This window comes from Maylandia zebra, linkage group LG6, assembly GCF_041146795.1.
Source record: "Maylandia zebra isolate NMK-2024a linkage group LG6, Mzebra_GT3a, whole genome shotgun sequence".
NCBI classification, from domain to species: Eukaryota; Metazoa; Chordata; class Actinopteri; order Cichliformes; family Cichlidae; genus Maylandia; species Maylandia zebra.
In genome coordinates, this window is record NC_135172.1 from 17,312,767 (window position 1) to 17,339,888 (window position 27,122).

The 27,122-nt window shown below is 40.0% G+C and overlaps 1 protein-coding gene across 1 annotated transcript in view; it reads right to left on the bottom strand.

The window, feature by feature from the left end:
• Positions 1-26,449, bottom strand: part of mtnr1aa (melatonin receptor 1A a) — a 46,973-nt gene extending 20,524 nt beyond the window's left edge. The window contains exon 1 of the mRNA XM_004549252.2: positions 25,924-26,449. Within this exon, the coding sequence (XP_004549309.1) occupies positions 25,924-26,107 (184 nt within the window). The 5' untranslated portion in view covers positions 26,108-26,449. The remainder of the gene's footprint in view (positions 1-25,923) is intronic.
• Between the last annotated feature and the right edge of the window lie 673 nt (positions 26,450-27,122).

Genomic DNA, 27,122 nt, shown 5'->3' on the forward strand with positions numbered 1-27,122 from the left:
ACACAGACATAACGGGCTGGGGAAACATGGAATAAAACATAAGGAGAGACGAGGGCTCACAGATACACAGAGGGGCACACAGGGGGTAAAAGCCATGAAGGGAAAACACTTAGGGAACAACACAACAGGGCAACTCAGAAAACATGGCCTAAATAAGGAACAAAATACAAACATACAAGAAAACTAAGAACACTGGGCCAACATGGCCCAGGACCATGACAGAATAACTGCACGAACAGACCCACAACTTCTGCTTAAGGCACAGACAGAAAAATGACAAGAATTCATTCCTGTTATTGTTCTCAAAAATGATGCCGCGATGAAGATATAAGCCCCACTGCGTGCCTTTTAAAGTCCTTAACATCCAGGTATGGCCTCAGGTGCAATGAGCATTAGCCAGAGTATTAGTTTAAACCCTTTGTGTCCTGCTGTGGGAGGCACACTCGCAACTGCATGCTGGACCCATTCAAATGAATGTGTATTTGCTGATCGGCGGTAATTGATATTTATGGGACACATAACACTGTGACTTTAATTAGCAAAACGACAACTTTGTTATTCATGTGGAGAAGCTGAAATCGCTTTCTCCACTGGTGGAAAATGCTCACATCAAGGAGCGTGCTGTGGTTTGAAAAGAAAGAGTGAAGGAAGAGACTGAACAGTTAATAGTCATGTATTTTCACAGTTATAAGAAACATCAAAGCCAAACTTCAGTGAGTATTACATGTATGTAAGTCATCCATATGACTTATTACTGTTGTTTTATTCTCTTCCTCCATGTGTGTATTTGCAGTCATTTGTATAATTACTGTCTGAAAGCAAGACAGCAGGTTTGGGACATGAGTCTTATCTATTTTCTTGTCATTGTGCTGATTAATGATGCGCAGCATTCTCTACCTGTAATCAATCCTTCTCTCTCCCAGCTCTGTTGCCCTCTGTGCCATAAGCTGGATCAATTCACAAAAACTTACCAGGAAAACGACAGGAAATCCAGAGTTTTGAGTTTTAAAATAAAAGACCAAAAGACACTGCATTGTCAAATTCAGAGGCAATGTCAGCATTGACTTCTTAACTGACAATAGGACGAATATTTACCTCTGCAAGCCTTTATACATCCTAGGGGAGCTTTATCTGAGAGGAGAGAAATGAGAGGCAGCTAAGCAAAGTTTCTACAACTCTGGAACACATGCAGAGACAAAAGGGAATGAGGCGCAACTACCTACACATCAGCAGGATGGAATAATATAACACCAGCAGTGGAGAGTTCAAAGACCTTGAAAGAACTACAGCTTAAAAAGTTTAAAAGAGGCCAGAGAAGCTGAGGAACTAGAAGCACCTAAATCAGGTATCATTACTGACTGTCAGACTGCTACCTCCAAAGCAATCTTCTAATTCTTAAGCATGTGGAAAATTTTTCTATGTTATGAATCAGAAAGAAATAATAAAAGCTTTAGAGGAAAGGCAGCTAGCTAAGTTAAATATTAATGATAAAATGTATTTGGCTGTCATTGTTTAGTGGTTATATTACATCAGTAAATGTGTTATTTAACTTAGTTTTGATAATATACTATAATAACTGATATTAAGGGTAAGTTTATGACACCAGTCTTTGGAACTGATGTGTCAGAATAAGACCTAGATAATTAATACTTTAGATGAATGAATGGCATGTGTGCAACGAACTTTCAGGTCTTGACCTGATGTCACTTTGGGAAATCAGAATGACAAACATGAGTTAAGCTAAACAAAGCTGAATTTGCCAAAATTGCTTTTACAGCTGCTATCCGATGGATAGACAGATCCAGGCATCCCCTCACCGTTTGTGACGTTTTAATCTAAATATGAGCTCATTGTGGTATTTTTCACCTGGAAAGTAGGTGTAAAAGACCTTGAGAAATGTCTCATTGATATCAGATCACAAGAGCCTAATTTTGATGGAAATTCACAGCATCAGGTCCGTGTTATGACTTAAATGGGCAGATTCTCTCGCTTGCGTACGTGTTTTATTTTGACAGCTGTGACCAGAAGCTCTGCCTGAAATACTTGCTAGTTTGACACGAGCCCCTATAAAGAAAAAGAAGAAAAAAAGAAAGAAAAAAAAAGGGAAAAAAAAGAAGTGGACCTCGAATGCAGGACTCAATAGACAGAAATTAAACTCAAAACTATTTAGCTTTGTTGCTGGCACAAAATGCAACGAAAACAAATTTCAAAACAGAGCATAGAAGGAACTAGCTGACCAACTACTGATTGACAATTAGCTGGATAGACAGAAGTCATACACACAATGAAGTAAAAAATGCAACACCGAACAGAGGGAGATGCAGACAATATGTACACAAGAAGTTGATTAAGAGAAGTGGAAACACATGGGCACACAGCTGAACTAAATCATTACTAATGTGAATGGGCAAGCAGAAATGTACATTACACACATAAAACACAAGACTATCAAAATAAAACAGCAAATAACACACACACACACACACACACACACACCGAGGCTCACACGTGAACTTGGCATTGGGACTGGGGCTAAACAGACATGGAGACTTGACAGTCTGGGGAAACAAAGGGATGAAACTCAAGGAGATGAACATGGAAACAGGAAGGGAGAAAACAACAGGACAGGACAACAAACATACTCATGGAGACAGAACACAGACAGACCAGACAGACATGGGACATGACTGGGGAGGAAGGAGGTAAACAAACACGGGGAAACTAATGGCAGGATACCGAGAAAAGACAGATAAACTGGACACGACGGGAAACAAAGATAAAATAACAACTAAGAACACTAATGCAATAGAGAACTCAAGACTAACTGACACTGTACGAAAATTGAATATAAAATTTCATAAATAAAGAGTCCAGAACAAACTCTAAAAGTCGAAGAGCAAGAATTGAGCAAAATTATGCTGTCCACAACAGGAATTGGCAGTTGGACTGAGCAATATTAACAGCTGAGGTTTAACAGCACATTTCTTTTTGATGGGTTAAGATGCTCTAGGAAGCCATCATGGTGGCCTGGTGGTTGCCTCACTGTAACCCATCAAAATGAACACTGTTCTATTTTGATGGCTTAAGATACTGTTTGAACCCTGACAATAAATGACTGGTTAATAAAGCGTGGATTACAAATGGACTACAAACAGAAACTAGAATGCTACCAAAACTCTTGTCCAGTGCATAGAGATTTCTGCAGGCTACAAAAATGCAGACGAGAACTGAGCCATATTATGCTGTCCACAACAACACCAATAACACTTTTTGCATGATAAAAATCGCTAAATCGCCTCTGATGATGACTTAAAACCTATAAAAGGAGCTAAATAAATAATGTGGAAGTAGTTAGGCTACAAGAGATCACACCTCCACCAAGTGCAACACTTTGCAAATTATTTAAGAAACCTGTTTTTTTCACACTAGAAAACACTCCAAAAGTGAAAGAATGACTCACCCGAACATCGCTAGAGCATTCGCTAGTTGGTTCCACACGACAGGAAGAGCAAACAGTGGATGGAAATCACTGATGCAGTCAGTGGAAAAGCAGAAATGTGAGTAACTGATTCTAAGAACTCATTAAACTGGTTGGACAATTTCTAAATGAAATCTACCATTCAAACAGTCAGGTAGGTGACTGTTATCATTACAAATCCAAAAAGAAGAGTGTTCACTAAAAGGAAAATAATCATCATCAATCCATCTGAAAGGTAATGCAAGGAGTCCTTTTGGATTCAGAGCTACGGCTGGAAATTACCCTGATGAAGATAAAGCTGTTTGCTGACTTTGTAAAAGTGCATGCAGCCACCGAGCACCACAGAGCACCATTTCTAAAAATGAAAAATAAAATATTACAGTCAAGGTTTAAAAAAAAACTTTTTGCACAATAGACCTTTAACATAGATACACATATACCAACATGCACACAGCATTACAATCATCAAAATAAAGACTAGCTGTTCTGTATGAATCTGTTTTCTTTCCATTCAGATGAACAAAGAACACTTTGTGAACACACAATGCAGACAAATTATCTGGCGGAAAAGGGATTTTTCAAACTGTCCTCACTTATCCCACCCACATAAAACCTTTTAACCCCCCCTCAGTCATACCTCAGTATTTCACAGGTGATTTCAGTCTAATAGAGTAGCTGTCTGAAAGGCAAACCAGAGCACGGCAGGGGGCTGATGGGTTGACCCAGATAGAGGGAAACAGACATAAAGTTCAACCAGGACACATGGAAAAGATTTGAACACAGTGCAACAGTGGCCACTGCTTAACTGACCCTGAATCTCTCAGACACTCACTCACAGTGAAATCCAAAAACCAGTTAAGTGCCCATCTCTCCTAAAATCTGCAGTCTTTCATATGCTCATCACCTGCAACTCAACTGGGAGCAGAAACAGAATGTAATCTATCCATCACTTTCCAGATAAAGCTCTATTTCCTCAAAGTGAACATTTGTTTAAAAAAAAAGGAGAACAGAAGTCCTGTCACTTATGTAAGGAGTGTACACATCCAGCTCTGCAGACAGAAGGCTACTGTATAGATGAACAGAAGTACTGTCTGCAGATGGTCACATGGAGGGTGCTGAAACATTCGACTCTCCTCCAAAACTCTTCCGAGTCAAGAGGTGATGAAAAGAGCCTCAGGGCTTTAGACTATTAGATGGAGCCTGTTTTGATAGCTAAAATAAAGAACTGAAGCCTAACGTTCTTATTGTATGTTACATTTGATTCAGTTGTTATCCTCATGGGACCTGACATCTAATTTCAAGGGCACTGTGAATGGAGAATGTTGAAGCAGAGAATAGCTATAAAGCAATGTATGCATTGATGTTAAAATGCAAATACACAGGTGTGTGTGCTTCTCTGAGCATGTGGCTATGAATGTGACCACATGTCACCATCCACGCAGCCAGCACAGGTACAGATGCTGGCAACTTATCCGAAGCTCTGCATAGATTCACCAACATAATTCCGAATAAACATAAATACTGAAAACGAGTAATGCATTATCTTTCTCTGTACAACACATCCTGACGTATGCTATCAAATACAATACTAGCTGACAATGTCAACACAAGGATACAGTACCACAAACTAATACAAATTCTTAATAGACACATACACAAGGTTTATTTTAGCTTTGTGTTAAGTGCAAACACAAAGCTGGAAAGTAGAAAGTTGAAAACCACCCCATAGAGAAGCAGAAACAGGTGGGGGTAGAAATTTTGGCTACAAGCCGACTGCTCATCACTGCTTTTGTTGCCTTTTGAAGATCATTCTGTGTCCTTTGCTGCTTGCTTTGTGTTAGAATGTTGTCTTTGCTAATGTTTGCATTGTGTCGATGATCTGTTACCAGCGCACCTGGGTGCAGTTTGCAGTTTAGCTTAATTAAAATTAAAATAATGTTCATACCCTAACTGCTCAAAAGTTAAAGACTGCTCCACTATTGATTGTAGTGCAAGTGCACATTTTTCTGTCCGCCCATGAAGATCGAGCTTTTGTAAGTGACAACAAAGTTGGTACTTTAGTGTGATTACTTTATTTAGTATGACGTGTTATATTACTGTGTGACACTAAAGTTAATGCAGTTACACTAATATCTTAGTCAATAACAGGCTGGAGTCTATTCTAGGTGCAAGAGGTGAAAAGTGGGAAAGAACCTGGACAGATAGGCAGTCTATCACAGGGCACCTAGAGGCAATCATTCATACTCATATTCACACCAATCTTTGGATTTTGGCATGAAGCCGGAGTCTTACCAGAAAATGTAAAGGAAATTTTAAGCAAATTTTGCTTCACAATCAATCTGTCTGTGTGGTAGACCTTGCTTTGGTCTTGACGTGACTTCAGGCTTTTGCAAAAATCCTAACAATAGCAAGCTAACTGCTATTTGTATAGCATGCTAATAGCAAGCTAATTGCTATTTGCTAATAGCAAGCTAATTGCTTTTTATAGAAGAGAATTCTTAAATAGAGGTTTTCCAGACATGTGACAGCTTACCACGTGATATTAATTTGTCTACTAAACATTATGCAGATGATATAAATTACTATGAGTAAACAAACAAGTGTATATTCTCCCTCTGAGGAAGTAAAACACTTTCATGGTAAGCATCTTTCTTGTTATGTGGGGAAACTGGGCTGAAGATGGATGTTAGCTGTGTTTACTGGTTCTGTGAAGTGCAACCCTGGCACTCCTCTAATATAGCAATGACAGTGTCCTGTCACAATCAATTGGGAAGCTTTAATTAACCAATTCATATTTTGTACATTAGTACAAGCCTAAAAAAATAATCTTACTTGTAAGAAAAGTTAGGATGTTATTATTTTTAGTTTGGAATATGGCACATATAATCATTATTATTAGAGTGGTTATAAGTTGGGCTTTCTTGTTTTGAGGCAGGGGTAACATCCTTTTAAGAGTTTAGTACTAGTCAGTCCCTTTTATAGAGGGCTACTTGACATAATTTTATAGTCAGTTTTGGAGAAATGACGTTATGACTGAACAGGCTCTCATATACATAGTGGAGTTCATTTAACCCTACAAGCAGGAAAAAAAGCTTTAAGAAATGGCTAACATCAGTTAAGATGACTTCACCCTTTGCCTATGCCTTTGAACTCCTGTCTCATAAGTATCTGCAAACATGCCACTTTGTGAAGCAGCGTATACTCCAAAAACTATATAGTGCAACCATAAGAACTGAAAAATGTAAGTGTCAGAAGTCTGCACAAAATCTCCTTTGAAAATTCTTACCTATTCACACCCACCCACATACACATGCACACAAGCAATTACAAGGTGCCTTGGATTCCCATTTGCAATTTTCGAGCAGCTTGATCCTGTCAGAAGATTGGATTGATCCCATTTATGTCATTTAGGTCCCTAGAAAGCAAGTATTTAATGAGGAGTTACTGCCACTCATTATGAAATGAGCACACTCATCAGGCTTCAAGGTTATTGGGGTCATGCACAACTTCAGGTAAATCCACATAGTTATTGTTTTAAAGCTTCACAGGGATATAAAAATTCTAAATGAGCTGTAAACAAAATCACAAATACAGAAAAGATTTATAACTGAATAGGTGCACTGCCAAGTGCCATACATAAACCAGGAGTTTTAAACAAAGGGAGTATTTTTCAGTTGTAGTTTATATTTCAAGGAAACAATTAAGGAAACCTAAACTTACATCCAAGGACACACATTTGTATGAACACTGTAAAATTTGGGAAAGCTGCATACAAAGTAGGAAGCATGACCTGCAGTTGCAGTTAATCACTTTATATTTTTTATATTATAATTGTATTAATTCTAACCACTATAATCGTTTTTTCCTGTGTGATTAATAAAGTACAGTACGAGTCTGTGGTGAATATTTATGCCTGGAGATGAAGTTATTTTAGCTCCCTATTAAATGCATTTTACAGTTGTTGTGAAGGCAGTGTCATACATGGTGGAAGTTCAGAGCTTATCATCCTGAACAGCTGATGCTGGGCTGCATTTGTGTGTGTTTGTCTCCGCGTGTATGTGCTGTTTGCTCCCCTTTCTCACAGCTGCTGCTGCTGAACGATTTCAGGATCTCGTCTCTTGGTAGCCTATTAGAAACCATGAATCTAGTGGGGGTTTTTAAACCATTACTTCAAAGGCTGTTTTCACAACCTTGATGCAACCAAACAGCACTGACGTGTCTGATGACTTTCATGTTCAGCTTCCCTGATCAATATCAGTAAAGCAAGTCATTTGCAGTCGTGAGCGCACAGAAAACGATCACTCGTGTTAAAACTTCAGCTCTTACATTTGGTATTTTGACTGCATGAAAGTGCTCACACTGGCTTGTTTGGTGCTTGTGGGAGTTATAAAAAGATGTTTGTTCAGATGCTCAACAAGCTGTAAATGTCAAGGTCAAACTTCAGATAAGTATACAGCTTACTGTCTTTGAACTGAGGCAGTGATACCCTATTAAAATTAAGGCTTTATGCTTATATAGCAAACATGATGTAGTACATGGCAAGTGCACTAATGGCACCAGAGTCCAAACTGAGAAACACTACAAGTCTGCAGTTAGTTTAGCTTCTTAGCTCATTATTTTGGTTTTGTCAGGATGCATTGCTGTTTTATCTGTCCACTTTTCTAGCAGCTCTTTTCAAATCAAATCAAATCAAATCAAATTCAAATTTTATTTGTCACGTACACAGTCATACACAGTACGATATGTAGTGAAATGCTTGGACAACTGCTCGTGACCTAAAGAAAACAAAAAAGGAAAGGCTATGAATAAGATAGGAAATAAATATGAAAAATTAAAAAGGGTAAATTTAACTAGGAAGGAATAAAATATAAATTAAGATTAAAAATGAAATAACTGTACAACACAAATTAGAATGAAGGGTAAATTTAACTGGGAAGAATAAGATAAAATATATAAATTAAAGTTGAAAATAAAATAACTGTACAACAAAATACACAATACACAATATAGAACTATATAAGAATGTATGAAGGAATCTAAATATAAATAAATATATACACAATAACAGCAGCTGTACAAGTATTAACCGGAAATGAAGAATATAGTGACCAGTGTTGTGCAAAACCAAAGTCCAGAAAGTCCAGTGTGTGTGTAAGAACCATATGTGTGGGTCAGTACTGTGTGGTGGTGTGATTGAGAGACCGTATCGCCTGCGGGAAGAAGCTCCTCCTCAGTCTGTCTGTGTTGGTCTTCAGGGAGCGGAATCGCTTTCCTGACCTCAGCAGAGAGAACAGTCTGTTGTTGGGATGGCTGAGGTCCTTCACGATCTTCCTGGCCTTGGTCCAGCACCGCCTGCTGTAGATTGAGTGCAGGTCAGGGAGCTCGGAGCGGATGGTGCGCTCAGCTGATCGCACAACCCTCTGTAGAGCTCGTCTGTCCTGCATGGTGCTGTTCCCGAACCAGGTTAAGATGTTTCCCGCCAGGATGCTCTCTATGGTGCACGAGTAAAAGTTCCTGAGCACCTTGGAGGGCAGTTGGAAGTCTCTCAAGCGTCTGAGGTGGTAGAGACGCTGTCGGGCCTTTTTCACCACGGTGTTGATGTGACAGGACCATGACAGGTCCTGCGTGATGTGAACTCCGAGGTATTTGAAGCTGTCCACTCTCTCCACTGGGCACTCGTTGATGACGGGGGTCTGGTAGTTCCTCTCCTGCTTAGTGCTGAAGTCCACTATCAGCTCCTTTGTCTTACTGACGTTTAGAAGGAGGTTGTTCCTCTGGCACCAGTTCTCCAGATTCCTAATCTCCTTCAGGTAGGCCGTCTCGTTGTTATCAGAGATCAGGCCCACCACGACGGTGTCGTCAGCAAACTTGATGATGGTGGTGGAGCTGGTAGTGGCCACACAGTCATATGTGTACAAAGAGTACAGCAGGGGGCTCAGAACACACCCCTGGGGGGCTCCAGTGCTGAGAGTGGTGGAGGCTGAGACATGTCCGCCCATCCTTACTGCCTGTGGTCTGCCAGTTAGGAAGTTGGAGATCCACTGACACATAGATGAGCTGAGTCCCAGATGCTCCAGCTTGGTGGTGAGTGTGGAGGGAATTATGGTGTTAAATGCAGAACTGTAGTCTATGAAGAGCATTTTAACATAATTCCCCCTTCTAGTGTCCAAGTGAGTGAGTGATGTGTGGAGGAGATGAGAGATGGCATCGTCTGTGGAACGATTTGGACGGTAAGCGAACTGTAGTGGGTCCAGTGTGTCTGGTCAGCAAAAAGCTCTAACAAGTCCTGTTTGCAGCACCAAAAACATAGCATTTGAAGCCTCAGAGATTCAAAGATTACACTGACTGCTTTCTGTTAACCCATTGCTGAAACTAAACGCAGCACTGGATAAAAGGCAAGAAGTTAAAACTGGGAAAAGTGAAAATCCAAAGTATGTTGTCTTATGTTATGCCTCCCATCAGAAAAATATGCAATAAACAAGACTGCATGACAGCTTTAGGTGATGGAATGGTAGCGTAATGAGTTATGTAACTGTCCTACAGCAAAAAAAATCTTTTGTATATTTTGATATATCATGCCTGTTCCCATGGAAAATCGAGGTCAGACCAGAGCTTCAGCATCTGTTGAGCTGTATTATATATGATTAGTTTGTGCAGCAGTTATTTCCATCATTCCATCTGACCCCAATTGACCTGAAACTGCGTAACGTAATCTCCTTATGCCATTCTTCCTGCATTTTATGAACCCCATCTTTTGACCTTGTTTGCAGACTTACATACTACGAAGTTTAAGGCTTTGGAAAGATTAACTAGGTTATTGCTACGGTTAATAACTTTTAATAGCCTTACTAATACTTACTTAATGTAAAAGTTAAGACATATACAGAGCAGTCAAAGGGTCATCTTCTCACTAATCCCAGTATCAAAAGCCACTGTCATTTTTTTTAAGTCATTATTATTTTCCATATTCAAGTGTCCCACAACCTTTTGTCCTGTTCAACCTTTCCCATCATACTTAGCAATGTCTGTGTGTGGGTCTATGTGTGTATACAATCTCAGGAACATATGCACACAGAAACTGTATCTGTGTGTGGAAGGATGCTTTGCGAACCAACAGTAAATACATAAGAAAAATAAGCATTGTGTTTAAACACACAGAGCAGCTGGGAGACAAACATCAATCACTCACCCATGCTTGTCATCTAAACCCTCTCTCATCCAGTCTGTGTGTTTCACACACACACAATTATTCAGCCACAACAAGCTGGTGATAGAAAGAAGAACCAAAACACAATTAGTACCACCAGAACACATCATTCCTTTAAAATATTTGGAAAAATGGCCCTAGTGCTTTTGACTATAAATAAGCAAATAAATAATATAATCTCTCAATGGAAATAATTATTTAGTCTATATGATGAGAGAAAATAGCTTTAAAATGTTATTTGGTTTTTACAGTGTTAACAGCTGCACCATTCACTGTCTTTTCATAGTAACAACTGTTAAGATAATGTGTAATGTAAAAGCATTTGAGTGGAAAGAGAAATCCACAAAGAGTCATCACATGATTCTGCAGTTCCCTTGAGCCTCCTTGTTGTAGCATCATTCAGCTTACAGTTATAGAGAGCTGAAAAAGAGTAAACATCACTCTTACATCAGCTTGAAACACTGTGTATCATCCCTAAGTGGCTAAAATATTTATTTAAAAAATGCATGTATATATATGTATGCAGTACATATATGTGTCACGGTCCTGAGTTTGCCGACTCAGTGTTTTGTGTTTCTTTATGCTTTTGTTTATTCTGATTATGTATTCCGTTATGATTTGCCATTTGTTAGGTTTCGGTTCTGTGCCTGCCCTGGTCCCACTTCCGTGTTCCCTCTGTCTGTCTATGGCGTCACACTGTCTGCTTGTGAATCTGTCTGTTTAGTTCAGTGTCCTGTCTGGTTCTCTGTGTCTGAGTTTCCTGTTTTATTCTGAAGGTCCCCGTCTCATGTGAGTGTGTTCAGGTTACGTTTCCCCCGTCCCATCAGCTCTGACTTCTCCCAGGTGTGTTGCCCTCCTGTCTCTCATCCCCTGATTACTGCTGTGTGTATTTAAGCCCTGTGTGTTCTCCTGCCTGTTGCTGGTTTGTCTGTGTCTCTCTGCCTCTCTCCCCGGTTCGTATGTTCTCAGGTTTGTTATTTCGTTTTTCCAGTTTAGGTTTCTTTAATTCCCTGTCATCCCTCACTGCCTGCTTGCCACTACACCACCCTGTAAATAAACATCACTCGAATCATCAGTCATCGCCTGCATTTTGGGTCCTCCTTTCCTCCAACACCACACGGCTCACCTCGGCAGCCTGGACAATATGTGTGTTGACTACACAACATTTCAGCCCCTCAATAATGAACACATGCAGATCAGACCTCAGCAAGTGAGAAATCTATGCATAGACACAGATGTTTAATTCCTAATGTTCACCTCAACTTTCATGACTACGGTTTGAACCACATCAGCAAACGTATACGTGGAATTAATCAACAAAGATAATAAATGAATGATCAGTTACTCATTTAGGGTCGACACTAAGCACAGGATAACTGACTCCTGCACGTGAAAGCTGATAAGAAAAGATGAGGATAACTGAGTCTCATATTCTGCTTTTACAACAATTTGATGGACAACTCTACATATTTTTTTCACCCTCAGCAGAAAAGCAGCTCATCATCTCTGGCAACATTATCACCCTCCCTTTACGGATGTTTACCAACTACACATCTCAAGTTTGTGTAACTTTCCCATCAGAGACGAAAAGTATGTGCCAAAATTTACATGGCAAAAATCTCTTTTCCATCAAATGTAGTCCAGGTTTTTTTTTTTAAACATTTCCTAAATGACCCTAAAATCAGGAATAATTTCATGGTCTATTGTTAAGTCGTCCACATGCACTTAGTTCGACACGAGAGAGCTGAGCTGAGACAAAACTCTAATTAAATTGGATGTTTTATATCGTATATATAAAACATATAAAACAAAAAGAATCATTACTTATTTTTATGTTCCACAGTTCAAATAATGAATCTGTTAGTAAGACAAGAATCTACCTCTGCTTCCCTTCTGTGTGGTATCACTGTATGAATTATTTTTCGGTCTCCAGTAACTGGAACAAAGTGATGACTCATATTGTGATTTGCTGCCATATAAAGACAGCAAAATAAAGTTGCTTAACAAATACAAAGGATTGCAAATTTTGTTGTTTACTATAAGTTTGTGAACTCTTAATTTCAGCTCAGTGTGAGAGTATCTCTTCCTCTGCTCTCTGTCTCAGTGCTGAATAGTTAATGAAAATACTGCAAAGTACACGTGTGGTGCATAAGACTAATCTACAATCAATTAAAAAGAATGAATCTGTTATGCCAGCTACAGTGATACATGACTATAGTTCCACAGTGTTTCTTTAGTCCAGTCTCAAGAGATGGCTGCCACTCCCTGAGCCTGGAGCTTTCTTAAAAGAGAGTTTTTCCTTCCCACTGTCAACAAGTGATTGCTCATAGGGCGTCGTCTTAATTGTTAGGGTTTTCTCTGTCTTACAAGCTCTCTACCTTCCAATATATACCTTATATTTCTCACAATAATCAAGAGACAAACTACTCCTGAGTAATGTGAAAAAAAGATGTTAGTTCTTGCAAGTCCACTATGACTTAACAGAGTCATAGTCAGATAAATAGTAAGATAAATTTTATCATCTTTGGTTTTTGGGTCTGGTCTGTTGCTAGGCTGCCTTCCAGTGACACATGGCAAAAAAACAAACAAACAAAAACTCAAATCAACTGGCTGCTGTATAAAGCAGCGGTACTCAACCGGTTTAAATCAGGCAATACTTTCACGGACCGGCCTTTAAGGTGTCGCGGATAAATACAACAAAATAAAATGATACGACAGAGACAAACATCCTCCTGTCTGCCACTTAATGCTCTCTGGTCACTATGGTTATGCGTAAATACTTATTTAAAAAAAACACAAATACATCACAGGAAAAGACAAAGTTAACGAATAAAAACCCTGAAAACCATAAATTTCACACCTGAGCCTCAACTCTCACGGCCGGGTTCCAAACGACTCATGGACCGGTCCGTGGCCTGGGGGTTGGGGACCGCTGGTATAAAGTCAAGAAACTAACAACCTAACAGACAAGTGATCTTTGAATCTCAATTCACTGGGTGTCCGGAAATAGGATTTTGGATTGGATATTGCTTTTTGCCTGCTGCATGCTTAAGTGAGACATTGTTTTCCAACACACTTATCTTTGGGACCGTGTTTATGCTTCTCCTGTTTTGAAGTCTCCCCCACAAGTGAACCAAAATCCCTCATTTCGCACAGGCCTTGACAGAGGAGCCGATAACACTCAATGCTAAACGATTCTCATGAACAAGGCAACTTGGCACTAGCTCTAAATGGAACCAAATTCTCAAATCACAACCTTACTGACCTCATCATTAACATGCTCTCGCTGTGCACAGCTATAGTAGCTGCAAAAACACCATCCCCTCATTAGCACTTAGTCCAGATAAACAGGGTGATCCTGGCTGCACAGGATAATGGGAGGACCACAGGTTAATCTCTATAACTGTCCGAATGTCATTCGTTATTAACACCTACACACAAACAGAGAAAATCAAATCTGTAATACACTTCCTACGTGCCATTTTTGCGTCTCCGTTCTACCTTCCCCATCTCATTCAGCCATAATTGGTGAACAGCTTCCACAGCAAAAGTAAACTTTCTAATCTGGCACTGAATTGCTTCTACATGAAATTACAACTCATAAGATATTATGTTGACTGCAAAGCCAGCAAATGCTCCCTTAATAAACATAACCCGCTATTATATCGCACACATCTATTTGCATTCTCAATTTCATTGCTGCACAACGTTTTTCCATAAAATGTATTAGATCATTTCTTCATACCTCAACAGGCCATATGAGTTCATTCTCATATTCCCAGAGAAAGTGAGGCTTAGATTGGGTCAGCGTGCACTAGCAGTGTGAACATCCAACTTCCTACTGCGTAATTCCCTATTGCTTTTGGACAACGCCCAAAGTACGCTGGAATGAACCCAAGCAATGTGTGAACGTGTGACAAAATACACTAATTTAGATAATAATCACAGAGAGCATGTTTATGGGTCATTAAAGGAAAGCATACTGTGACCAAGAAATCTCACACACTAAGCTCCTGCTCATTAGAGGGAAGCGGACGACTCAACTAATTACTCTGTGAACGTGACGGGCCACAAAGAATGTGTCATAATCTGTCTCTTGAGAATTAGCGTCCACCTCTGCACTGCTATAATTATGGGAACAGGGCCATTCCAAAATCACTCGTAATTCTGTAGGCAAAACAAGGTATAGGTGTCACTGAGATGGATTCAAGTCCTCGTGTCAGTTATATAAAGAGAAAAGAGAAACTAAGTTCAACTCTGGTTTCATTACAAAGATCCATTATAGTGCTAGAGATCTAAAAACAGTAATATTCATTGGTGAATATAATTAATTAAATCCCTTGAGTGGGTGCTTACTCAGACAATGACAGCAGTGGTATTTGGATAGCAAAATATGATTACGCAACCTCAAGTATTAAATAAGTGGATCATTGAGCTAACAGAGCATGTGTTTCTGGTAACCTTAATGGATATATGAACAGACAGTCTTAGCTTATGCTCATATATAGTTAGCTCCATAAGACTTTGGAAGAGGACATATATTTAACTACCAAATATTGTTTCCTGCCTTGAGATATTTTTGCAAGGCCATTACTTGCAGCCAATTTCCTGCTTGTTTTTGAGTCTTTCTGCCTTCAGTTTATTGTTCAGAAACTGAAAAGCATGATCTGTTGAGTTGAAATCAGGTGACTGACTTCCTCATTGCAGAATATCTCTTTTCTTTGCCTTAAAAAACTCATGGGTTGCTTTTGCAGTTTGCTTTGGGCCATTATCCTTTTGCACTGTCTGATCGGTTTTGCAGCATTTGGCTGAATCTGAGCAGAGACCACTTCTATGGTCTTTCATGCGTTTTGGTGTTGCTGACCTGGTCAGTGTATTTATTTTTTAAAGACTGGACCAGATTGTTGTTTGGCCATTCCTAATTATTTTTGCTGTGTCTCTGGTAGGTTAATGTTGGTTTTTCAGCCAAATGATGGCCTCCTTCAATTTTTCCTTCCTTCGTGTTTTCCGGACCTTATATTGAGAGTTCCGGTGACAAGCTTCAACACTCAGAATCAACTCCCAGCCTTTTATAAGCTTCATTTGTCATGAAATAACAAGGTAACAGGACTCACTCTGCAATTAAACGGCTTGTCATTCAGTTGCCTAATTCCTCCTGAGCCTCTGAAAATGGGCAACGATGTATAAAATGGCTGTAATTGCTGAAGAGTTGATGCACAACTTTTGTTAAACCACTTCATTTAAAACTGAAAGTCAGAAACCCAATCACATCTTGACTGTTTGATTTCAAATCCACTGTGGTGGTGTACAGAAGCAAAAGTACAAAGATTATGTCACTGTGCAAAAACCTATGGAGCTGTTTGACCATGCGCTACATGATGGCTGACAGGTCATGACAAACTGCAGCAAAGAAATCCAAATGTGAAAGAACTTGGCATTTTCAAAGTCTTCTAGCTCTATGTATGTTAATGTGTAAAAAAACCAAAAAAAAAAAGAGTGAACTAAACCAAACAAACTGGTTTAAAACAGAACAAAGTGGTTTCAGCTGCTCAGTACAGCTGGGGTGATCTGCTGATTTGGGTTATGAATCTCTGTGGCTAGTTTTTCACTTTTTACACACAGTCATTTGACCCATTATTAAGATAATGATCAGCAGGTAGTCAAAAATTATGGTTTCTCAGTCTAAATACCAATACTCATGTTGAAAAGCGCAGTGATTACAATCATTAAGCTCTTTATGCCGGTATCTCTAAATATTTATGTTGTCAAAAACTAATATGACACATGAGCAGGGCCATCGATACACTGGTGCATTGCTACAGCTTTAATAACTTCATTTATGAGATTCCTGTAAGTTCATAGCATCCAGTATCTGATGGGCTGTGAGCTTCAAGGGACTTTACAGTGACCTACATCTATATCAGTCACATCTCATTCTTTGTTTTGTTTTTTTAGGATTGCGAAAGAGTCCCTTTCTTGGAAACATTAATACTTCCACTATGTTTGTGTCTGTCAGGCAAAAGCAAATGTTCTCAGAGTGCTTGTGAGAACAGTCAGGATGAATCTCCACTGCTTCAGAATAAAAAGGAACAAACGGCCGTCTTCATGAATGTCTTAGAAAACACAGATTCCAGTGGTCATAAAAGCGACTCTGTTTCTGTGTGGCTTACAAGAAAATCTTCTTGAACTGTCTTCCAAGTAGCACACACTTTCCGCCAGTTTCTACGTGCTCTGTAAATGGTGGCACTTCTACTTTAAAATTAAGTGAAAATATCAAACCTGTTTTTTGGGTTTTTTTTCTATTTTAGACGAGGCTTTGTTTGAACGGTGTTACTAATTTAATCTGACAGCATCTACCCGCTAACCTCAGGATTATTTTTAGAATTAACTCTGTCACTTCTTTGTTTTGATGTTACTAAAATTATATGTGTAGGTGTGTGTGTGTGTGTGTGTGTGTGTGTAGGTGTGTGTGCACTGTTGAACTCTTTATCTGCAGTGTGCATGCAAGAAGATGCTATCATCTGAGTGATAAACCAGGCTGCTGAACCGAGACACTGTTCTGCTACATCTGAATGGGACAGTGTTCACAGGGCTGCATCAAATGGCATTCATGTGTCTGCCATAATAATCATCATAACATGTCATTCAAGTGAATCACTCTGTTGGCTCACAGAGACTGATGAGGCGTTTTGATTGAGCTGTTTTGCTTGTTACTCCAGTGGGTAAACTGCGCCCTTAATGATAAAAGGGAGCAAGACGAGAGCGTGGCGTTGATAATGGGGTCAGTTTCTGCATTTGTCCTTTTTTTAAAAAACATTTTATGCGAGAAAAGCTGAGCTTGCAGATTTCCTTTTTTTTCTATTTTAATGGTCATACAGTCTGACGCATTCACAGCTGGAAGCTGCTGAGTTCAACCACAGTCCTCCACTGTTGTCCACTGACTAGTAACGTTCGACCAAGTGCTTCATTCAAGGGCACCTTGAGCACAGATAAGAGTGCCTCTCGTTTCCCTGTTCCGCCTCTGCTGATTCTCTCAGCTGGGATTCAAACTGGCACCCTTCCTGATACCAGCTTGCATTTCTAACCTGCTGGACCTCAAATGTGTGTGTGTAATCAAACAGTTAAGGCTCTACTGTAGGCACTCTACAGTATGGCATGTGTTATGCAGAGTTCCCGTTGGATGAGCATTAGATTTTACTTCTTTCTCACTGCCCCGAGCTTCCCATGTGTGTCATGCTGGGCTTCTATCAAGCAGAGAGACGTTTTTCACTGTATAATATTGTAAATGATTAAAAATAGCACAGGGAAGCATGGAAAGAGGGAGAGAGGGAGAGCTGGAACAGTGAATGGTGGGTGGAGTGGATGACTGAGAATAAGCTCTCTTCTATATGTATTTATAGACTCATTATTTGTTGCTTTTGAAGCTAAACGTGCTTTCCCCTGTGAGTATATGCATACAGAGTGCGACAGAGGAGATCACACGCCCATTTTTTGTTAAATTCGACCGCGTCAATAACAACATTGGCCATTACATAATCTGGTATCTGCAGGGTTTGTGTGATAACCGTCTTGTTGCCTGACTGGCTTGATGCAAAGCGCTATTGGCAGAATTCCTCTACAGGTACGGGGTCTGACAACATAGCGTCCTTAGAGAACGGTGGGGGTGTTGGATCAAAGTGATGCAAACAGACAGGGTGTCATGGAATATGAAGCCTGGAAGGTGAAATTTAAGTGAAAAGAAAAAAAATGAGTGTACTGTGCGTGTTTGAGGGTGAGTACGCATGGGAGGAGGAGGACGTGGCGGTGGAGTACAAAGACAGTGATGGGAGACTCAGATGAGACTCAGGCACAAAAACCTGGTGAGGAGAATGTGAAATGCTGTGCAGAATGTAAACCAGTAAAGAGAGAAAAAAAACCCCCACAGCTTTCTTAAAGAAAAATAAGGGGGCGGGGGGACAAAAGCTGATGTCCTGATCACGCAGCAAATGCATTTCTTGTATGTTCCGAATGGATTTCTCCTGGCAGGGCTTGTGCAGTCAGGCAATCCAGGACATATTAGAAAATGATTAAATCATGCAGATGCTGGCCCCCGTAAAAAGCAGACTAAGTCATATGAGTTCTTGCTGGGTCAAGTTTTCTTTCTCAGAGCCTGGAAGGAGGCTTAAGCCCAGCAGGACAATGTGGCACCTACTAAGACTGAAATAATCCAGTCACACTGAAACAGAAAAAAAGGAGTCACAGAGCAATTTTCCCATGATTGTTGCTAATAATGTTACGAGAGCATTAACCAACCCACACCAGCAGCAAACTAACATCTACCTCCTTCTCTTTCACCGCACGTCCAGTTTGCGCAAAAGCCTCGCACCAGCCCTTACTCCTCATCATTAACTCTACCATCATGCACTGTTGAACTCCTCTCTCACTCACTAACAACAAAAAGCTGCAGCAAACAAGCCAGACAAGGTTGGCAACACAAACAATGATAGCATCATCCCCACAATCCCAGCACTGGAACCAGAGCCCATGCACATATCTGCTGCCTAATTAGATCTGCGTGTGATCTAATGTTTGAGTTTAAATCCTTATGAGAGGCGCAAAAGCTCTCTGGTGTGAAATCTGTACGAAGTAGATCTGCTTAATTAGTAAAAAACATATAAAGTATTTTACATGTTTCAGGACACGCGGGAGGATTAAAAGGAGCAGTCAGTTCTGAAGTCATCAAGTGTAAAGCAGCCCCAGGGCGCGCTGGCAGGCGCTCCTTTATTTCTGTGTCTTGGCCGACAGGAGGGACATTAACTAATCTATACCTGCAAGTTAAGTGCCTGGTGAGTAAAAGGAGCAGATCTTTATCCTCTCCCACTCAATGTTCACTTATTCAGCTTGGGAAAACTATAAATTAACTGCAAAGTCGCAGCCTGCCCTCTGTTACGTGTCTCTAGTTTATCTGCGTTTTTTACCTGCTGAAACTTTCCGCCGTAGCGTGCCGTGCCGATGCTTATCACAGCCATCACCACAGAAACTAACAAACCCAGCAAGCAGCTCTGGCTTCTACACCATCAGCCGATTATCAGCCAAATATGGGCCTTAACTAAACAGGCAGTATTTGCATTAGTTCATGGTTTTCTTCAAATGATAACGATCTGTGAAATGAACATGCGAGAAGGTATTAAATTCACGACAAATATTTAATTTAATATGAGCAGCATGGAGGATGTGAATGACTAACATGTTTATTTTCATAAGATATAATCTGATTACATCTTGGCAAAAGATATAAAATACCTCTTACGTCAAGGACTTGGGAGCACACGTAGTCTCTGATCTTTCAAGTTATTATGGCTCTTTTAATAACTAAAACTAAGAAGCCCACTTGACATCTGCTTTGCTCTTCAAAGACCATGAAATCTCTGACAGATAAAAGTTAAACTTCAGAGATTCCCTCCATACATGTTTGGGATTTAAAGTACATTTTCACAAAAATCAGACACTTTTAATGGTAAGCATACTGAATGTTCAATAATTGTGTTTACCTTACTGTTCAGGTAAGTAATCACTACCCTGTAGGTAAGTAGTCACTAAACAAGAAGCGATGTGGTGGTTTACTGCTTGTGTGGTTTAGTTTGTTTTTCCATCTATCCAGCAGCAATGCTTTTTAATTTTATCTTGATGATCAGCCACCCTGTTTAGTGTTCTTACAGAGCAGTAATACGTTACACTAATGCTATTACAAGCACAATATCCTAAGGCAACTACTTCACATTAAAAGCTTTCATAAACCAACTTTCTGGTGAGATAATCTTTAGTCTTTTAGTAATGTGAACTAAAAACTTTTATTACTGAAACAAGGAGTTCACAGTACTTTGCTTGAAAATGTTTCCTATTTGAACATACAGTTTCTATGATAAAACATTAGATGATGAGTTAGTAGGGAGCAAAACAATGTGTGGACCCAGCAGCATATGAACGGCTTAACTTCCTAGCCACAGTTGAACGTTTTCCTAGATTCTGTCCCTCAGTGACTGTGGGTGAAACTGAAACTGTGTAAGCCAAAAGGGGCTGAGCAGGGTTTGCAAAGAGGCAGCCTTGTCATCAGAGGTGGGAACACATGATACAAGCAACCGATATCGATAGTCTACTGCTGCTGGGAGTGGATGCATTATGCAGTGTGGCTGTACAATGCCTGGACTCTTTGCAGGCACATCTTTTCAGTTTTTTGAACTCAACATCTAGATTTTTACACATCAAGGTTTTTTTTAGCCTGGCTGTGTTTGGTCATGCAGAGAATGTGTAGCTAGCTACTAGGGGTGGGGGAAAAAATCGATACTGTGTAGTATCGTGATATTTTGTTTGCTAATAATGTATCGATACAGGGACAGCAGAAATCGATATTTTGTTACAAAAAAGGTTTTTGTGCTCTGACTTCAGAGCATGCTGATCCTTTTTCTGAGCAAGAATCCTGACATTCCTTCACTGTCCAAATGTGTTTAACTTTTTTTTGGCAGCAATAAACATGACAGTTTACTTATTTTAATTTAAGACATGTTTTATTTTAATTAAGTTTAAAACTTTTATATTTAATGTAAAATTATATTTTGTTTTAATTTACTTTCAAATTCTTCAGTTGCTGAAGGGGCTGCATAGTTTTCATAAATTGCTTAGTTCAGAATAGCTATAATTGTACCAGATGGTTGAATTCAGTTAAGTTGGACTAGACTGTAATACAAACCGTTCAAGTTTGTCAACAATAAAACTGACTGAAATGAGAGAAAGACTGAGTGTGAGACTTTGATATTAGATAAAATGAATATTGATAAAGTTTACCTTTATGTACAGAATCTGAATATCGCAAAATATTTTTAAAAAATTGCAATAATATCGTATCGTGCGTTAAGTATTGTGATAATATCGTATCATGGCATGTTTGGTGATTCCCACCTCTAGTAGCTACAGAATGTACAGTAAATAATAACCACAGCTATTCAAGCAGGAGGTGGTGCAGATGGTTCCAAAGCACAGCATGAAATGAGAAGATGAGTCATGCTGAGGATGTCTGAACTTTATGGAAAGAAAATCTTAAGATAGGAAATTAAAACTTTACAAAGAATTAAAATATAAGTTAACACACACACACATACATAATCAGCTGTTGAGTGTACACCTGTGTGAACAGAAACCTTTTGAGCCTGTTTATAAATGTATGCACGGATGTAACTAACCTTAAGTCAGCAGGCAGTTTGTTCCAAGGAACAGGACCATAGTGAGTGAAAGCCCCCTCAGCACACTTAGATTTAATTCTGAGAACTGTTAAAAGAGCTGCACCTGATGACCTGAGAAGTCTAGTTGGATTATAGACACAGAGCAAGTCAGAGATGTGTTGGGGGGGGGGGAGAGCCAGTGTGAGCCAAACTGACTTCAGTACTAAGAAAGTATGTTCAAGTGGAATATCTTCAAAGCCGAAGTTGTCCCACTGATGAGGTGGACAATCCAACAAATAGAGTGTTGCAGTAGTCTAATCACCCTTGAAGGCATAGACCAATTTTTCAGTTTGAGATAAGAATTTTCAAACTTTTTATAGATTGTTTACGTGGTTTTTACGAGAGATACTGTCGAAAATGATGCCAGGTTATCTGACATCCTTACTGTGTATCAGAAAAAGAGATATTAAATATGAAACAACTTTTTGGACTTTTCGGACCAACAATATACAAAAGGAATGTGCAAATGATTTCATTAACTTTCTTCTTAAATATCAAGTTAAACAGAAGACAGTTGTTATTCCTCAGTGTAATCGTACAGAGATTTGTGCAGCCCCAGTAAAGCTAGGCATAAAAGACTTCAGCTTCTCATAAAACAAGTGTTTCAAATGGCTTTAGCTCTGATGAAAGCAAAACAGGAAGCTGCAAAATCAACATCTACTGTATACCATCTACAGAAGGGGATGATCTCTTTATTAAGCTCCACAGTGATGAGCCAATTTAGAATCTCCCGACAAAGCCCACGGATATTTAGAAACCTAAAACATTCATTTTCATTTGAGGAAATTGCAAATACCCCTAATTCTGCATAATTCCTGGAAATATTCATTACACTGAGACCAATAACACTGTAACAGATACTCAAGGGGTAATAAACGATCAGAAATAACATTCTGCGGGCACGCGGCCAAGTCACGCAACGCTGAAAAAGGATAAACACTACGTCACACTCCAACACAGACAGCCCTGCTCCAATGTGGAGCTCTTTGGTTTATTATGCAGCAGCACATCCCAGCACACCAAGATATCTGTACACTTCTCACTTCAGACTGTGAACGGTACAGTAGTAAATCACCGTCTTAACTTGCCTGTTTTGCTGAGCTTGTTGTTGTCTTGAGATCAGTATGAAAACACTGGGACATAAATGACACCTTTGAGAACTAACCCTACACTTATCTTTTATTTCATTCACAAACTCAAGAAGCTGCTTACTAAAAACACATGATGCCGCTCTGAGGCAACGAGGTCTGCTCTATTTCCACTGTTCCATTATGCTTAAAACTTTGGGTATGAACCCATTTTCACAGAATGCCAAACCAGCTCATTGTCTTTTGTAAAAATAAAAAAATGTACATGGCTCGTCTTCAAAAACTGAGGAGAAGCCCTGAGTCTTGTGCCACATTATTTAGGAAGGAAAGGAACTGCATGGCACAGCGTCAAGTTTTTGTTTTTGTTCTTATAAAGAAAAAGCAACATAAAAACCATCACAGATTATATTCCATGAGCTAATGTTCCACTTTTGTGAGAATCTGCCAAAAATGTCATTTGAGACCCTTCCTTGTTGCCATTATTTATTTTCCTGTTCAGAATTTCCTTCATCTACTGGAAAACAGGTACAGTTAAGATGATTTATTGGCATTGAGTAGAGCTCACAGCATTGATTCTGCATCCAGCCACGCAGCTCAAAGCGCTCACCATGTGTTGCTGGCTTCACGTTCGCTCACGCTCTGGCCATTTCATGCGCTGACAGAGGGTTTGGCCATGCAGAGGCAGCAGTCCTGCTGCTGCCTGCAATATGTGACAGCATTGCCTGCCAGGTTCTCCACTGAGTATATTTCATTACTTGTTATTTAATTTATCCCCCTGATGCGCAGTTTCTAACAACATTTAGTTTGTGCCATAGAAAAAATAATTCCCACTTATCTATCTATCTATCTATCTATCTATCTATCTATATATATATATATATATATATATATATATATATATATATATATATATATAGAGAGAGAGAGAGAGAGAGAGAGAGAGAGAGATATTAAAGCACTTTCCTAAGAGGGGATGGTCAGTAGAATATGTGGTCATACAATCATTTCTGATTCAAATTCCCACAGATAAGGTCCGATAACAAAAATGCTGATTAAAGTATGACTGCAAAAGCTTTTGTCTGAATCAATATGTCTGCCAATTTGCACACAATTTGCCAATGGGCTTTGAACATAAAATTGAAAGCAGCTTAAGTTAGTCATGCACGTCTTTGAAAGTTGAATGGAAAAGTAGCAAAGGGGCTTCGGAGGCATGAACTTTGGGGAACCACGTCACTAGCTTCCAGAGGCCTTGTTTGCATTCATGGGAAGGATTTGCGAAGCGCAATTAAGCTGATGATCCTTCCTCTAACTTCCTCTGGAGATTCACGTGTCAGACTTTTCTTAGAGGAGGGACGACGGATGGAAAACGGAAAACATAGCTGAAACATATGGATCATTCAAGCTGGTGTGCAACATTAAAGCTTTGAAGCGACATAAATCAGCCGCATGCTTGGTCGAATTCCTGCAAGTTCATTATGACCTCCTTACATGCAATTAGCTGTAATTAATGGAGCAACTTCAAAAGATGCTGTTTCCTAAATTTATCTCCTCTCTTGTCTCGCACTTTGTCCCACATATCATGCAGCAGAGAGGCTTACAAAATCGCACAGATGTATTTTCAGCCTGAGAGACTAAATCCACCTCAGAACGACTGTGTTGTGAGCAGCTCTAATCCAGCTGTAGCAGAGGGTTCTGTGCGCTTTCTCAAAGTAAGGAGAGCCTGTATATCCTTGTACATCCCATAGGGTCTTCCCGGCGGTCTCGATCCACATGATGGAAATCTATTCTGACCCTAACATTTCTGCAGTACGCGGAATTGTAATGTCAGGGGTGTGTTTAGCAAATCACCCAACTACAGCCTCCAAATGATGACAACCTTGGTACGCGTAGCTGCCAGCTAATGCGCGCAGACCTGAGCATGACAGGAGCCTCTTGGGTTTTCTCAGCAGCGCTCTGTCCTCCGACTATTAAATTATGAGCGTTTTACCACCTCCGCTGAGCAAGGCAAACACCGCTGTGTCAATCTCCTTCAAACTCGGGGGCGCACAATTTAATCCTCAGCCGAAATCATAATTGTATTACTGGTCGATCGTGTATATAAAAAGCCCACGCATATATGACAAAAGTTCCATCATCGGACTGGTAATATCATAACATTTTGGCTGATAGTATCGTTTATTAAACTGAGTTAAATATGGCTGGAATAACGGCGATAAAGGAGAAGCCTGGGAAGCATTAGTGCGAGCAGTTCTGGGTGATGGGCATTCCCCGTCGCTTCACACTGTCAATAATCGCTATAATGTTTCTCTCCGCTTCGCTCTCCTCAGAGGCTGCTTAGCTGACGCGTACTTGACAGTAAATCATAAATCATAAATCATATCAGCTCCAAAAGTAGGCTATGGCGAGTTGATGTGTGTGACTATTTGGTACAACTGGCCTCTGTAATGAATAAATATCAAAGCAAAAATACTGATGTCAGTAATACAAGTGGGGGTAAAGAAGAAAAACATGGATTGTGTCTTTAGCCTACTGTGCGACAAGCTTGTCGCGAGCGGAAGCATCTTTACGCTTGCTCGGATTTCTAATTATCAGCTCGCTGGTAAAACAAACAAAACCAAAAAAAGAAAATGACAACCGTTAAAATCGCAAAACAAAACGACACGTTTCTGTCACTTAAAATAATTTAGTGGCTATAAACAAAACAATAACACACTTGGAAACGAGCTGTAATTAATAAGCACGTATTTTCAGCTAAAACTGTTATCGTTGTCACTTTGCAAATTAGAGTCAACCAGAGTTTTTGTTTCGCTTTATTTTATTTTCTCCCCAAACCTAGCTGAGTAATCAGGCGCGCGCCGCTCTGGCGCCTCGCGCGCATACTTTCCCCGGGCTCACCTGCGTTCCTGAGCTTTTTGTTCCGATAAACGGAGAAGATGACCAGGAGGTTGCCCAGGATGTCAACGACCGTAGTGAAGATGAGGAAACACCCCAAAGTTGTGGCAACCCACGGCGGGCGGTTCAGGACGGTGTCAGCGGGGTCTGGTAAGGAGCTGTTCAGGTGAGACCCATTCATAACCATTGTACAGCTACAGTCGCCGAACTTTCTCAACTGAGCCAAATTCACCCTGCACTCCTAGAGCCCGGGTCTCGGAGTCGTTGCTGCTGCTGGTGGGATCCTATAACCTCCCGCGGGGTTCATCTTCATCCCCTCCACGCGCCGCTGCTGCTCCTTCTTCTTGCTCTTCTTCTTTCTCCTCTCCGCCAAAGTGAGCTCTGCCCAACTACCGCGGATCAGCTCTGGCAGCCTCCCCCTCTCTTTGGTCGCCTCGGTGTCACTTCTGCGCCCGTGTGCCATTCACTTTGTCGGTACGCATGTGTGACATGAAGCCGCCACTTCAAACCATCGCAGCATGTGACCAATAGTGATGGGTCGTTCGCGAACGAAATGGCTCTTAGAGCCGGCTCTTTGACGTGAACGTCGCGAGCCGTCACGTGGGTTGTTTTTTTTTTTCTTTCTCTCAGCCTCTCTCTCGCACTTTTTTTCCGCTTCACTCTGCACGCGAGCCTTGTGCTTTACGCTGGGCAGAGGGGGGAGGGGCGGTAGTTACACTCAGTAGCACAGGAACAGAGCCAGAGAGAGAGAAAGAGAGGCAGGGACAACAACATTAGAAAGGTATAGTAATCATCCACAACTATTTTCGGTTGCAGATGATAAAGGATTGAGAAAGTTTATTCATGCAGGTCCATATGACAGAGAATATGCATGTTCTTTTAGTTTTCATATTATAATTTATATTTAATTGTGTTGTGGTTTGCAGTGTTTTGTGTTCTTTTCACTTTAAATTTGTGAAAGGAAAAAGTTGAAATTTTAAATAGTTAAAACTTGAAATGTGAATAGTTGATTTTTGTATTATATGATTTATTTATTACATTTTATGTGGAGTGAATAAATAAAAGTATATTTACGGTGGCCCCTAGAGACAAAGCACATACAAACTTCAAATCACGTACGAACTCTGAAGCATGTACAAACTCCAAAACACGTAAAAACACGTACAAACTCCAAAACACGTAAAAACTCCAAAAACACGTAA